Source organism: Boleophthalmus pectinirostris, unplaced genomic scaffold (genome assembly GCF_026225935.1).
Source record: "Boleophthalmus pectinirostris isolate CB_2022bp ecotype Guang Dong unplaced genomic scaffold, ASM2622593v1 HiC_scaffold_3, whole genome shotgun sequence".
NCBI classification, from domain to species: Eukaryota; Metazoa; Chordata; class Actinopteri; order Gobiiformes; family Gobiidae; genus Boleophthalmus; species Boleophthalmus pectinirostris.
Genome location: NW_026571299.1, coordinates 17965132 through 17978114, shown reverse-complemented (window position 1 = coordinate 17978114; position 12983 = coordinate 17965132). Strand labels below are relative to the sequence as shown.

At 37.7% G+C, this 12983-nt stretch overlaps 1 protein-coding gene across 1 annotated transcript; it reads right to left on the bottom strand.

Annotated features, from left to right (window-relative positions):
* Positions 1-7576: 7576 nt before the first annotated feature.
* Positions 7577-12635, bottom strand: ldlrad2 (low density lipoprotein receptor class A domain containing 2). Its single transcript, XM_055160559.1, has 4 exons — positions 11976-12635; positions 10358-10507; positions 10140-10265; positions 7577-9325 (listed from the first exon to the last, which is right to left on the bottom strand). Exons 1-4 carry the CDS (start codon positions 12514-12516, stop codon positions 9027-9029), a joined length of 1116 nt encoding a protein of 371 aa, XP_055016534.1. The 5' UTR covers positions 12517-12635; the 3' UTR covers positions 7577-9026.
* Between the last annotated feature and the right edge of the window lie 348 nt (positions 12636-12983).

Below are 12983 nucleotides of genomic sequence, written 5' to 3'. Positions count from 1 at the left end.
TCCCTCATAGTGAGTAGTTTAGTGTTGGGAGGCTGAGTCTGACTTACCTGTGTCATAAACAGTGGCCTCAGGCTGTGTTTTTCTGACAAGTACAGGGTGTGCCTCATGTCTCATCACCATCACACTCACCAGTCTCCACTTGCCCTCTGATACAACACCACTGTACCAATAGTTTACCATAACTCTGACACTGTCTTGCCTCCCTGAATACAGAAGAAAATCAATGAATAGGAGTGGACGCTTCAGACACCACTAACTTGTCTTTGTAGTCAAAATTATTACAGCAGGCCTCTTTCTTCGTGCTGGATACATGCAGAAAGTTAATTGATTAACCAAGCAAACCACCAAACTTGGGAGAGTCTGCATGTTCCCAGTGGTGCAAAGTACAAAAGTACTGTATAAGTACTATGCTGAAGTACATTTTTTAGGTGTCTGTACTTTACTTAAAAAGTAAATAGTAAAGTGGATACGTTTTACTTTTACTTTACTACATTTGAAAGTAGTTATCTTCACCATAGACTGTATAAAAAAGTCTATGCATATATATATAGTATATGTATATACAATCTACAATCTGTACTTTTTAGTTAACTACAATTTTTTAATGGAGATAAAGGTAAAAGTATTTCTCTAGTTTGAGGTCTGCTAAAATGGCTAAGGTGTGTATGTTTACCACTTAATAGTTTGTTTTGTTTTGCTGAACACAAATCATCAAAATTCTTTTAACAAAATAATCACTGCTGCTTTAATAGATCTACTTTTTAGTCATAAACTACATTTTACATTGTATTGGGCTATTTATGCACGTCCTCATTCATAATATAAATTACACAATATAACCCTAAAGTAAATACTCACCAAGGCAAGACTGCTGACACCATCCTGTCAGAGGACCTGTGTGGAGCTGTGGGCCTGTGGATCAATTCAACCAGTCTGTTCCCTCAATACTATTAGCATGGTTCGTACAGTGTTGTTTCCGTAAGTGAGAAAAAGAACGTGATTTACAGGGTACAGATGAAAATAAAAGATTAATTCAGTCGCTCCGTTAGCCATCCTACATCCTACAGCCATATAAATACCTAGACAGGCTTGGGCGTCACAATTTTATTAAAAATTTTAATACATTTTAAAAAGCGTTTTAGGTTTCACAGCTTGATTTCTTCAATTAAAACAATCAAAACTGCTTTCAACATGCCTACATAACACTGCGTTATAGCACTACCTTGTGACCAAATGTAGGCACAACTAGGCCTAGACATGTCAAAGATAAGATAAGAGTTGTTTTTTTTCCGTTCCCAGGATACGGAAACATACATTACTTAGGCTATGATTTTATCTCCCAGAACCGTAATCAAAAATCTTAATGTAGGCCTATGCGGGGTGCATCACAGATTTAAATGATCAAGAACTACGAGTTACACAGACAAGGGAAAATACAACAAAGTACGTTCTTTCAGTTGTTTTTTTGTTTTTGTTTGTTTTTGTTTTTTCGTATTTTAGGTCAAATTAATAATAACCCACATGCTAACAAGGGTCTAACTGTAAATAGTGTATTTAGTGAGCTGTGGTTGTTTATTATTATGTTAGTTAATAGTTTATTATTTCTCTATTTTCATTATAATTTGGACATTTAAATCCAAGCAAGGGATCCAACCATTTCAGCCAATCAGAGCTCTCTTCTCCTTTTCCACCAATCAGATCCCACCATCCAAGCGCGCCATTTCTTCGCGCCAGTTCAGCGAAAGCCGAAGTCTTTTGTGTGTGACAGACAAAATGAGAGAAATAATACACATTGAGGCTGGCCAGTGCGGTAACGCTATCGGCGCTTTTTCAAGCGGATCTCTGAACAGTTCTCCATGATGTCCAGGCGCAAGGCTTTCCTCCACTGGTATTTAGGCGAGGGCACGAAGGAGATGGATTTCACAGAGGCAGAGAATAATATGAACGACCTGGTGTCTGAATACCAGCAATACCAGGACGCCACCGCTGAAGAGGAGGGAGACAGGACAATTGGGGCCAGCTTCAGGGTTGGTGTAAAGGTCAAGTTAGCTCTTATATACATTAACACGCAGTTTATGGCATTTAATTGTAAGGTTGCGCTTTTATTTTGATGACTTCCGGTGTGAACGGAAGTGAAGGAAAAAACGTTAGCTTGTTATAAAGAAACGACGCACAGTAAAACACGGCAACGTTAATAGTGAAAATCAAAACAACGGAGAAAAGTTCTATAAAACAAAGTAAAGATAGCTACAGTCGACAGGGGAACAAGGTTTGTTTGACTTGTTAATGTATATTTGAACTTCTTGTCTCTTGTATCAAATTAATGTTAAATATGGATAACGGTTAAGCAATGTAATGAGCTAGTGATGCTGTAATCGTATGGTAATTGCTGTTATTTTGTTCTTGTCTAGCTCTTACGTTGGTTCTATGACACGGCAAGGAAAGATTAAAAGTCATTTAACCATCAGTTCTGGCCTTCCAAGTTCGACTGGATGCTACAGTTGGTGTCTCAACAGTCTTCGCCATCATCCCAGATGTGGCAACAGCCATCTGGGAGACCCTTGTGGAGGAGTTTATGGCTGTGCCCACAGCAGAAGACTGGAGGTCAGCTGGAGCACAGGGAGAGGAGCCACTTCCAGATGTGAGGCGGATGGGCGCCAACAACGCATCAGAAGAGGCCATGAGGGTGAGGGAGGTGTTCATAGCCCACTTCTGTGAAGAGGGAGCAGTGCCGTGGCAGCCAGCAGTCATGTCCTCCACAGGACTGACCCACAACGGCTCTTTTAAGAGCCACCCACTAAACTATTAAGAGCTTAACATTATAGAGTTGATGGTTATAATTCATTATGTTTATTCACTTATTCATTTATTACTACACTGCCTACATTTAGACTGTATACTTTGGTGCTGTTCTGTGTTTCTTGTTTGCAGGTAACAGCTGCCAGGACTGGGCAGCTGACTGAAGCTTCAGGTTCATCACAACATCTACACTACATACACTAATTACCAAATTACATGAGGAAAATAATAAAATATACACAGATTAACTTCTTAACTCTTGTCTATGTATCTTTGATGTTTGATATATGGTCTTCGATTGGTCAAAGAAATAAGCTTTATATATGTAAATATGGTACATATTTTACTGAGATTAGCCCTAACTTATTTAACTACACAGCATTATGAAAAATTGAGCATGATGTATAAAACCAAACCTTACTATGATTAAAAAAAAAAAAAAAACATTTTATTGTACAATAAAAAGAAAACAACACAGATTAACAAAATAATAATTCTATATTCTATATATATATTTAAAAAAATTATATATATATATATATACACACACACACACACACATATATATATATATATATATATACATATACATATATTATTTGGAAACAAATCAGGTCCTCCAGACATCTCATTGGGAGCATATAACTTACTGTAAAATGAACTAACAAATTTAGCGATTTTGAGGGGGTCTGAAGTTACTTGGCCATCAATGTTTAATTGCTGTAACGTGTTTGATTTGGCACAAAGCTTTTCTAATTGAAAGAAATAGGAAGAATTATTTTTATCCTCTTCTAACCATTTTAATCGAGATCTTACGTAGGAAACCTTCAGCTCGATGTTTATAAACGTCATCTAATTTATTCTGCAAAGAGGCTAAACTAATTTTATCTTCCTCTGAGAGATTTGCTGGACTTATTGTGGATAATGCCATAATGTCACAGATAATTGTATCCTCTTCTGCCCTCTTGTGTTTATTTAAGTCAGAACAAAATTTTCTTAGGTATTTCGCCATTTCATATTTTAAAAATTCCCAGTTTTTGTTGTAACAATTCTTAATTTTAGCTTTATTAAAATAGTAAGAGACAGTTTCATAAATCTTATGTTCCACAATATCAAGTCTAAGTAAAGAGTTGTTTAGGATCCAGTAGGCTTTCTTGTTTTGGGAGTTACTTTCAGATAATGTAATAGTAATGTGGATTGCTTTATGGTCAGTGAGGGGAGAAGGGAGGATATCAGTATTAACATCTTCTGTGTTTAGACAATCAGACACCAACCAGTAGTCGAGTCGAGACTGCTTTGAGCCACTATTACTTGCTCCATGTAAAAACTGGCTGTTTGGAATTTCTCTGTCCAGAAGTCTTTAAGGCTAAATCGTCGCATAAACAGAACTAAAGGATTATTACTACTATTGGTCTGTGGTGGCCATCTATCTAATTCATTAATCAATACCATATTAAAATCTCCTCCTATTATTATTATTGCATTAGGGAACTGATTTAATACATGAATTATATGATTTTCTAAAGTGGATAGGAGTTGATAGTTTTCACGTTTTGAATTATAACCATAAATATTAATAACAATAAAAGTTTTATTTTGATAGGCCAATACCATGAATACAAAGTGTCCCTGGTTGTCACATTTGTGTGAAAGGATATCACCTTCAAATTTGTGTTTTACTGTAAGAGTACCAGTTGAATGCTGGGTTCCATGTGAAGGAAATACATTATCACCCCAATGAGATCTCCAAAAATTTGTGTCATGAGATGTGGAATGGGATTCTTGAAAAAAGAAAAAGTCTGTATTTAATGTTTTAGCAAACAAAAACAATGCCTTACGTTTTGTGGCATTTTTTAACCCCCTGGCATTCAAAGAAGCTAAAGATAAAGACATGAACACAAAAAACAAAAACCTGAGTAAATAAGTGCTTGCGCTGTTTTGCTTCAATCCATGCGCCAATATAAATTAATAAAATGGAAAAAACTAAAACATAAAATGAGTTGGTTTAATGCCAACTTAGATTTCAAGTATAAAACATGTTCAAAATGAACTTTTTGCTGCCTGCCATATTGGATATAAGCTCATTGTGACAATATAGAACAAAAAACTAGGACCACAATACAAAAATGGTCAATCTTCTGCAAAAGTGCATGTTGTATACAATTTGTTTAAATCAGTTCCCGGGTAGGCTGACTTCTTTGCCGCTGATGTAAGCGCGGGGACCCACGTAGTAGGCGATTTTCCCCTCTCGTCTGGCCGCCTGGATCACCGGCCACAGCGTTGCTCTTCTCTCGCGGTCCGCTGGACACAGATCTTCCGTAAAGTAAAGTTGGCGCTCCGTCAGGAAAGAGTTGTTTTTCGCGGCTTTCCGTACTGCATCTCGGTAGGTTCTGGAACCTACCCGTAGAATGATTCCTCTCTGTTTGTTCTCATTCTCCTTCATTTTCCCTAAACGGTGTACTATATCAATCACGTCTGGGAGCTTTTGTTTACCTTCAGGGAAAACACTCTGGCAGATTCGGATGGTTTCTTTCTTTACCTCTTCTTTAATCACAGTCTCTGGTACCCCGTAAAGTTTCAGATTCCAGCGTCTGGAGTAGCGTTCAGATTCAACAAGTCGTTCTTGTAGCTGGAGGATAGTTGCGCCATCTTTGCGTGTGTTACTTTCAATCATATCAACTCTTTGTTTTACATCTTTAATTTGATCAAAGGCAAAGTCAACGGACTTCTTAAGACCCTCAGTACTGACGGTGTTGGCATTGGTCAGTTTTTCCAAGTCATCAAAACGGGTGTTAATCAGATTTGATAGAATACCAATCACATCTTGGTCACCGCCATAGCCTCGCTTTCCGTCACCTCCAGGAGTTGCAAGCAGCGCTTTTTTAGGAGCTGGTTCTTTGCAAGGGATCCCTTCGACTGAAAGAGTCAGAGGTGGAATTCTTCTTCTCCGAGGATCATGTCGTCTGGTATTTTGATATAGTCATGTTCCGCGCTGGTTGTGGCGGTGCAGTTGGTAGTGTCATCCATTACAGTAGTAGTAGCCAGGTTTTTTAAATCTTTAGAGGTTCTTTTTCTATCCCGAGAAAAAATTGGATCGTCAGAGAGTGTTCCGGCAGTTGATGAGCAATAAAGAAGTAAGTGTGGCGTGCAATAAAGTGTTTTTTCCCAAAAAATATGCAAGTTTGGCGCAACCGGTTGAAAAGGAGCGTCCGCTCAAGCCGCCATCTTGGCCCCCTCCATCGTCGTGGCTCTCTCCCCCCCGCTTTACTGAATCTTTTTTTTTTTAGTTTATTGAAAGTAAAAGCAGTGTATACATACTGCAGTGTACAAAGAACTGTGCTTTACATTCAAGAATTGCATCGTATAAAATGTACAAATAAAATAAATAAAAAGTAAAGTAATAAAAAAGAAAGGAGGGGGAAATAAAAGAGGACAGGAAAGGGGGAAACGCTATACTTTCACACTAGGGGGGGTCAAAGTTCAAGTGAAAACATTCAAAGCTGTACAGATTTCTACTGTCTCGATTGCCTTCTGTTTCTCAGAAAATTTTATTGAAAGAATGTATTGTGTGAAACTATTATAGAAAGCAACAAAGGTTGGCCTTTTACCAGAAAATGTACACGAGTGGATATGAGACTTTGACATTAAAAATAAGAGATTAATTAGGTAGATCGAACTTTTTTGCAAATGAGAATCAAACAAGCCAAACAATACATTCTTCCAATGCAAAATAAAGTGTTTATCAATGTAATTATGAATATAGTCACACAATTTCTGCCCAAAAATTACTACAGTTTGACAATTCCAGAACAGATGCACAATAGTTTCAGGACATTCTTTACAAAAGCTACATTCAAATCAATATTTTTCTTAAATCTATTTTTGATAAAAGTTTTAGTTGGGCGGGCTCCGTAGAAAGTGTAAATAAATAAATTTCAAACTCGAGTATAAGACTGCTTAATTAAAGTTATACTACATATGTCCGCTAGGTGTCGGTGTTGACAGTTTCTATCATAAGCAGTATGAGAGGACGCTAACGACTAATGTTAACGAGGGCATGCGTAACTTTTCTTCACTGTTATTGTACAGATATCATTTTTGGACTTCTCATGCTTTTTTTTAATCATTAATATGTTAATGCGTCCATGAGAATGTAAAATATTTCATTTTCATTTCATGTCATTTCGGTTTATTCATTCCCAAACTGTCTGGAATCCATCTTGTTCATTAAGTACGATAAAAATAGTCAAACTTTCATCATCACTTACTTACTTATTCATACATTATCATATTAATTATCACTTTTCCCGTTTTCAGTCGGCCATACCTTGGTTGCGTACCTGCGCTGATGATGCGTTCACAGACCAGCAGACATGTCCATTTTCCCTGTGGTTTTGTTGTTGCCTGTGGTGCGTTCAAGGACCATAGTAATTTTAAGTATTAGGAGAGAAAATGCCATCAGATCTTCACCACTGGTGTTACGTTTTATCATTGTAAATAGTTATCAATAGGCTTCAAGTATTTCTTTGCACTTTTCCTTATATATTTGTACGTTCTTTATTTAAATACTTATTATATTATTAGCCTCACCATTGTTGTTGTTATGTTTTTAGTTATTGCTCAGTATTTGTTTCTGTCTCCATAGCACCATGAACCTGTCATCCCATCACTGTCTCATACCATCTTTAACTTTCATCTTCAATTAAAAATAAAAAAATAAAAAAAAAAAGAGTGGTAAAGTGTGCACTGGCATCCTGTTCATTGTCCTGGCCAGATAACCTGGAGAGGTTGAAGATATGTAACCAGTGTAAAATACAGTCCTTTCCCGAGGTCACAATTTTGGGTATCTTTCCCAACACCTCCTTTATACCACATCTGATTGTGTTGCAATACACATTTGGTACAAAATGCTTTTTATCTACAAATATTATGAAAATATTTACAAAATCAAATACTTGAAACTTGGCTGATCTTCAATAGGGGGTCTTCTGTCCTTGCTTGTTTTTATAGTGTATTTGTCTAAAATAAAAGGATGTCATGGAAAGATGCCAAGTAAGCCAAAACAAAACACAAAGTGACCAATCATGAATCCTATGGACACATTACAGATATTCAGATAATGAAGACAAAAGAAATCACTGCCTGCAAATGTACAGTCCCATGAGTCGAATGTTGGCACAGACACTGAGGAGGAGTGACCTTTTCAGCAGTGACGCATACACATGTAAGGAATGGACTGACAGGAAGAGGCTCAGTCTACACTCCACATAGCTCACAGAGACCTGGCAACCACAAACCCATGCAGTTTTTGTGCACTGCCAGCAACTTGAAAGTGAAGGTGAGCACTATTTAAAATCCAAATTTTGAACTAATAATCTACAAATTTTGAACTAAAATTGCCTTAATAAAGCATGAAGAAACACTTAATTCATAATGAGTAAATAGTTAATTAAGAATGACTTAGGCTTATTAATTAGTTAACTGAGGGGTGAAGGGTCAGCGTAGTCATTATTGAAGTTGTTACTGTTACTTGTTTTCAATAAACTATTTGTTCATTATGAATAAAGTATTTGTCCATGCTTTATTAAGGCTAATTAAAGTGTACTGGTGATAAATTGTTACCACTTTTGTTTAAATACTGTATATCTGGCAAGAAATAAAATATAAACAAAGTACCCTGACATCTATGTTTTAATAAGAGGGAACCTATAGATATTCATAAAACTGGTTGAATATCCACTGTTAAATTAAAGGTCCTATATTACACAAAATGTACTCACGTGAGCTTTAATCTACTGTTATAATGCTGTTTCCTCATCAAAAACATACCTGGAGTTTTGTTTCATTCACACATGTTTGAGTAATTCCTTATTATTAGTCTGTCTATACATCCCCAAAGATGAAAATGCTCTGTTCCACCTTGTGATGTCATGAAGTGGTATTTTTCAAGTTAAGTTAGCTACTTTTTACCTTTTTTTCAGTAGAGACTGGCAATTCTAGGGCAAATCCAAAATGTGCTTAAAAACACAATGGAGCACTTCCTGTATTACCACATGACATCATCACACGGTGGAAGAGTGTTTCCTGTTTGAGAGAAAGTATATTTGTGATGAGAAAACAACATACATCAGAAAATAGGGTAATATGGGCCCTTTAACAAACCACAGCAAAGGTGGTAGTAGTACTGTATCCATCATGTACATATCGTCCACGGTCTTGTCTGGGTCCTACACAATAGCAGCAGCAGCAGCAGGGGCCCCACCCTCATCGCCCTGGTTAACAGCAGTGGTCGGGGGTCCTTTGGCCTGTGGGTGGGGGCTCACTTTGGCCATGCGGTGTTCCTTACAGTGAGCACTTCCACCATAGAGCTGACAGGCCGAACATGGCGAGTTACAGCAAGGCCAAAAGCGACAGATACTGACACGCCACAAGAACCACCCAGGGCTCCAGCAGCACCAGCAGAACACCACACTGCCTCCCACAAGACCAAGCACAACGCACAGCAGCAAGGACCAGGATCCAGGGGCTGTGGAGAACATAGAGGTGAGAGAATATATGACTTTGATATTACTAAGACTGGAAACATTAAAGGTGGATTGTATAACTTTTCTGGTGAGTGAGTGTCTGCCACCTGCTTTTGTCCATGGAGATGCAATTGCTTTGTCTGGAATGTTTCACAGTATGGCATTAAATCTTTCTATCATCAAGGAGACAACAACAGTTTTTGCGACTGGCGCCCCACTGATGTCAGATCTGTGGAGTGGCAACCCCGCTCACATTCAGAGTGCCTGTTTTTGAGCAATAAAACCACCTGTAATGCAATGCAAGGTAGATATGTTTAATGCCGTACTGTGGAACATTTCAAGCAGAGCAATGACATTTCCATAGAAACAAGAAGGTGACAGACCCCCAACCGAAAAGTTTATTTCCTCATAGCACATGTGCTGTTGATGGATATGTGTAGAGACTTGACATTTCAGTCTGTATAGTTATCTATGTTGTGTTTGCTGTGTTTGAACCATTGCTGAGCTGGACCTGTTATGATGTACAAAGAGACAGAGGTCCATTTGGGACCAAGCCCTGAAAATAAAACTTCAGGTTTTCATGCACCGGATATATGAATATTCTACAGGGACAAGGATAGTACATTACGTTTTTTTTTTTAGTTTTTTTTTTTTTTTTTTGCCTCTACTATCTTTTTTGCTTTAGTAGCTTATATTTACTCATGTATTGTTTGGTATAAAATTAAAAGTGTATCCCCTCATGTATTTTGGGCTTGAGAGTTCATAACAGTAAGAATAATACTAATCAATCAAAGCTTTTTATCAGCGGTCACTTACCAGATATTGACCCCTGGCTGTCTGGCATGGCACAGCTCTGTTGCACTTGGGATGTTGTCGAGGGGTTTAATAATGCAAGAGGAGAAGCTGTTGTTGCCAGAGGGTTTGAAAAGAGACGCTGTCCATCTGAAAAATACAACAACCTTTTATCTATTTCTCTCTTGTGTGAAGGACTTCAAATCTTACAAAGATCACTCTTTGTTCAAGTGGACACTGACCTTTGCACTCATTCTTCAGGTTCTCTTCCAGGTCACTACCATCTCCACAGTTATCAATGCCTTTGTCATCACACACCAAACTGAGAGGGATGCACTTCCCATTTCTGCAGCTGAAGTATGGCTCACCGTTGCACTTTGATTGGTTAAAGCCTGCAGACAAAAAGTGTGAATACTGTGTTTCAACTCTAATAATGCCGATGCAATAAATATTACTTAAAGGGCTATTTTCTGATTTATGTTATAACGTTGTTTCCTCGTCACAAACAAACCTGGAGTTGTGTTTTCTTTCATTCACACATGTTTAACACACACATTTGGTTTATTTATACTCTGTTCTCTCAAACAGAAACACTCTGTTCTACATTGTGATATCATATGGTAATACAGGAAGTGTTGCATTGTGTTTTTAAACTCCATACAACTGCACTACAATCATTTAGATAATTTCAACCCTGGAATTGAAATCTTTACTCATCTCAAGATCAAACGGAGCTGTTAACTTGAACACTACTACTTCATGACATAAGGTGGAACAGAGCATTTTGAGCTTTGGGGACAGACTAATAATAAAGGACTCCTGATATGTTTTTCATGATGTAACATTTTAACATGGCTTAAGGGTCAATTTTGCATTATATAGGATCTTTAAGTAGGGAGTCACACCCAGAGAACCATACCCGCAGACCTCTACCAGGATGCACCAAGACCCACATGTCCCACACAGTTTTCTCATTAGTTTACTTCATAAATTACTTCATTACACTTCCAGTTGTTTTCTTAGTTCATTGTTTATTAAAGCTGATAAAGTCTCATTTCAAATTGTTTCAGTGATGTAGTAGTAGTATTAATTTGCAGCACTACAAGTATATACACAGATTGTTAAAGCTGAAGTAAAAATTATTTAACTATAACAAAATTTCAAGAAAAGCAAGCATATCAACAGCAAGTATGCATTTACTATTCCACAACTTACTACACATTACAGAAAAAACAAACTGAATGCACTGATCTAGGCTTGTACTGTATTGGAGCTTTTTAATCGTCGTTCCATATACTCCCCCCTCTACCAGAAATACAATAGCTTTTTTATTTGTTCTAGTCTTCATTTTAAAAATATGTCTGTTCTTCTAAGGTTGTACTGACTCTCTCTGTGTGTAAGAGTAGAAAAAGGGAGTTTTGACTCAAAAAAGTTTTTTCATTTTACTCATTATTTAATCACACCAATCAGATTTAATTTCTAGTTTGAAATTAACTAGCTTTGTGTTGTTTCTGCTTGACTCTGTGTAGATTAATTAGAAGTTTAATGATACAAAAAAAAAAAAAAATATATATATATATATATTTCAACATGAGCCTACATATACAAGGGTTTCCCTGAATGTAGTGTTGCCCTGGGTTCTGTGTCTGGTTAAGATTAGACACAAATCTGTAATTGTTAAGGTTTGGGCACATTTTGTCACATTTTGTAAAGTTACATTGAAACTCAGTTTGTTTACTTTTAGGGACTTATGGATGGAGGTAACTCACTTAAGGGTCCTCCTGGTGGTGCTCTGCAGCCAAATCTCTCTCATTTAAGGTTAGATTTAGTAAATAAACCTTCTAGTTTGAGTTCTCTTACCTAATCTGAAAGAGGTGAAGTCCCCCACAAAGTCCACTCTGGGCTGAGAGCCCCGTGTCACCAGCCTCAGGGTCAGGTAGTTCCCCGTGGACAGCACTGGTCGTGGGGGACTCTTCCCACAGAGGGGGGGTCCCAGGGGAGGTGCACTCTTGTCTGTCCCATCGTAGAACTGAATGTATGACCCAGCATGGCAGCGGTCAGCTGGGCTCTCTGCAGACAGTGGCTCCAAGCTGATGTTTGAAGGAGGCTCTGGCACTGTTGGTCCTGGACTCAGAGGGGCTACTCGCAGCAGGCTATACACCAGGAAGAAGCGGAAGTAAAACTGAATGTTGTCTTTTGGTGAACTGGCTTGCATGGTAATGTGGCAATCTGTTCCCATTGTCACAAAGTAGTATTTCTTGGACTGTTGATGTGAGTTAACAATCATTCCATCTGCACGGATTGTCTGACCACAAAAGTCAACAACATTGACTGGAAAAAGAAAATAATATATGATTAAAAAGATGTAAAAAAAAAAAAAAAAGTAAATGACAAAAAACATATTGTATATAATTGCTGAAACCTTTTGTTTTGAAAATATATTATCTTGCTTCCTTTAACACATCTTTCAAGAAAATGGATTTTAGGCCTATTTTTTTTAGGCCCATCCCAAACATGAGCTCATACTCTAAAGTAAATGTTGTGTAAAATAATTGTTCAAAGTGGCTTTGGGCCACGAACCAGGTCAGGGGCAAATTTACGACCACCCCTGTAGTTTATGAGCTTTGTTGCTATGGGAGCACCCAGCTCCTCTTGTGTGACCCCCAGGAATGTCCCTGAGTCCAGAGCCCCATTGCTGGGAAAGAGCCTGTCCTCTGTGTGGCATAAGTAAATACAAAGGCTTAAGGGGTGCTCAGCCACATCAACAATATGTTATGTTAAATTCAAAAGTCTATGTTGTTATTACTTACATTTAGTCCTGGTGTAAATGGAACTATTTCTTCAATATATACAAATAAATAAATTACA

Bases quoted from the DNA above. Each gene is read 5' to 3' on its own strand.
- ldlrad2 (XM_055160559.1), bottom strand. From the start codon at position 12,516: ATGTTTTTTGTCATTTACTTTTTTTTTTTTTTTTACATCTTTTTAATC. The intron at 10,508-11,975 runs GTAAGAGAACTC...TTTTGTCTGCAG, and splicing joins CTTCACCTCTTTCAGATTAG to GCTTTAACCAATCAAAGTGC. The intron at 9,326-10,139 runs GTAAGTGACCGC...TGTTCTCCACAG, and splicing joins CAGCCAGGGGTCAATATCTG to CCCCTGGATCCTGGTCCTTG.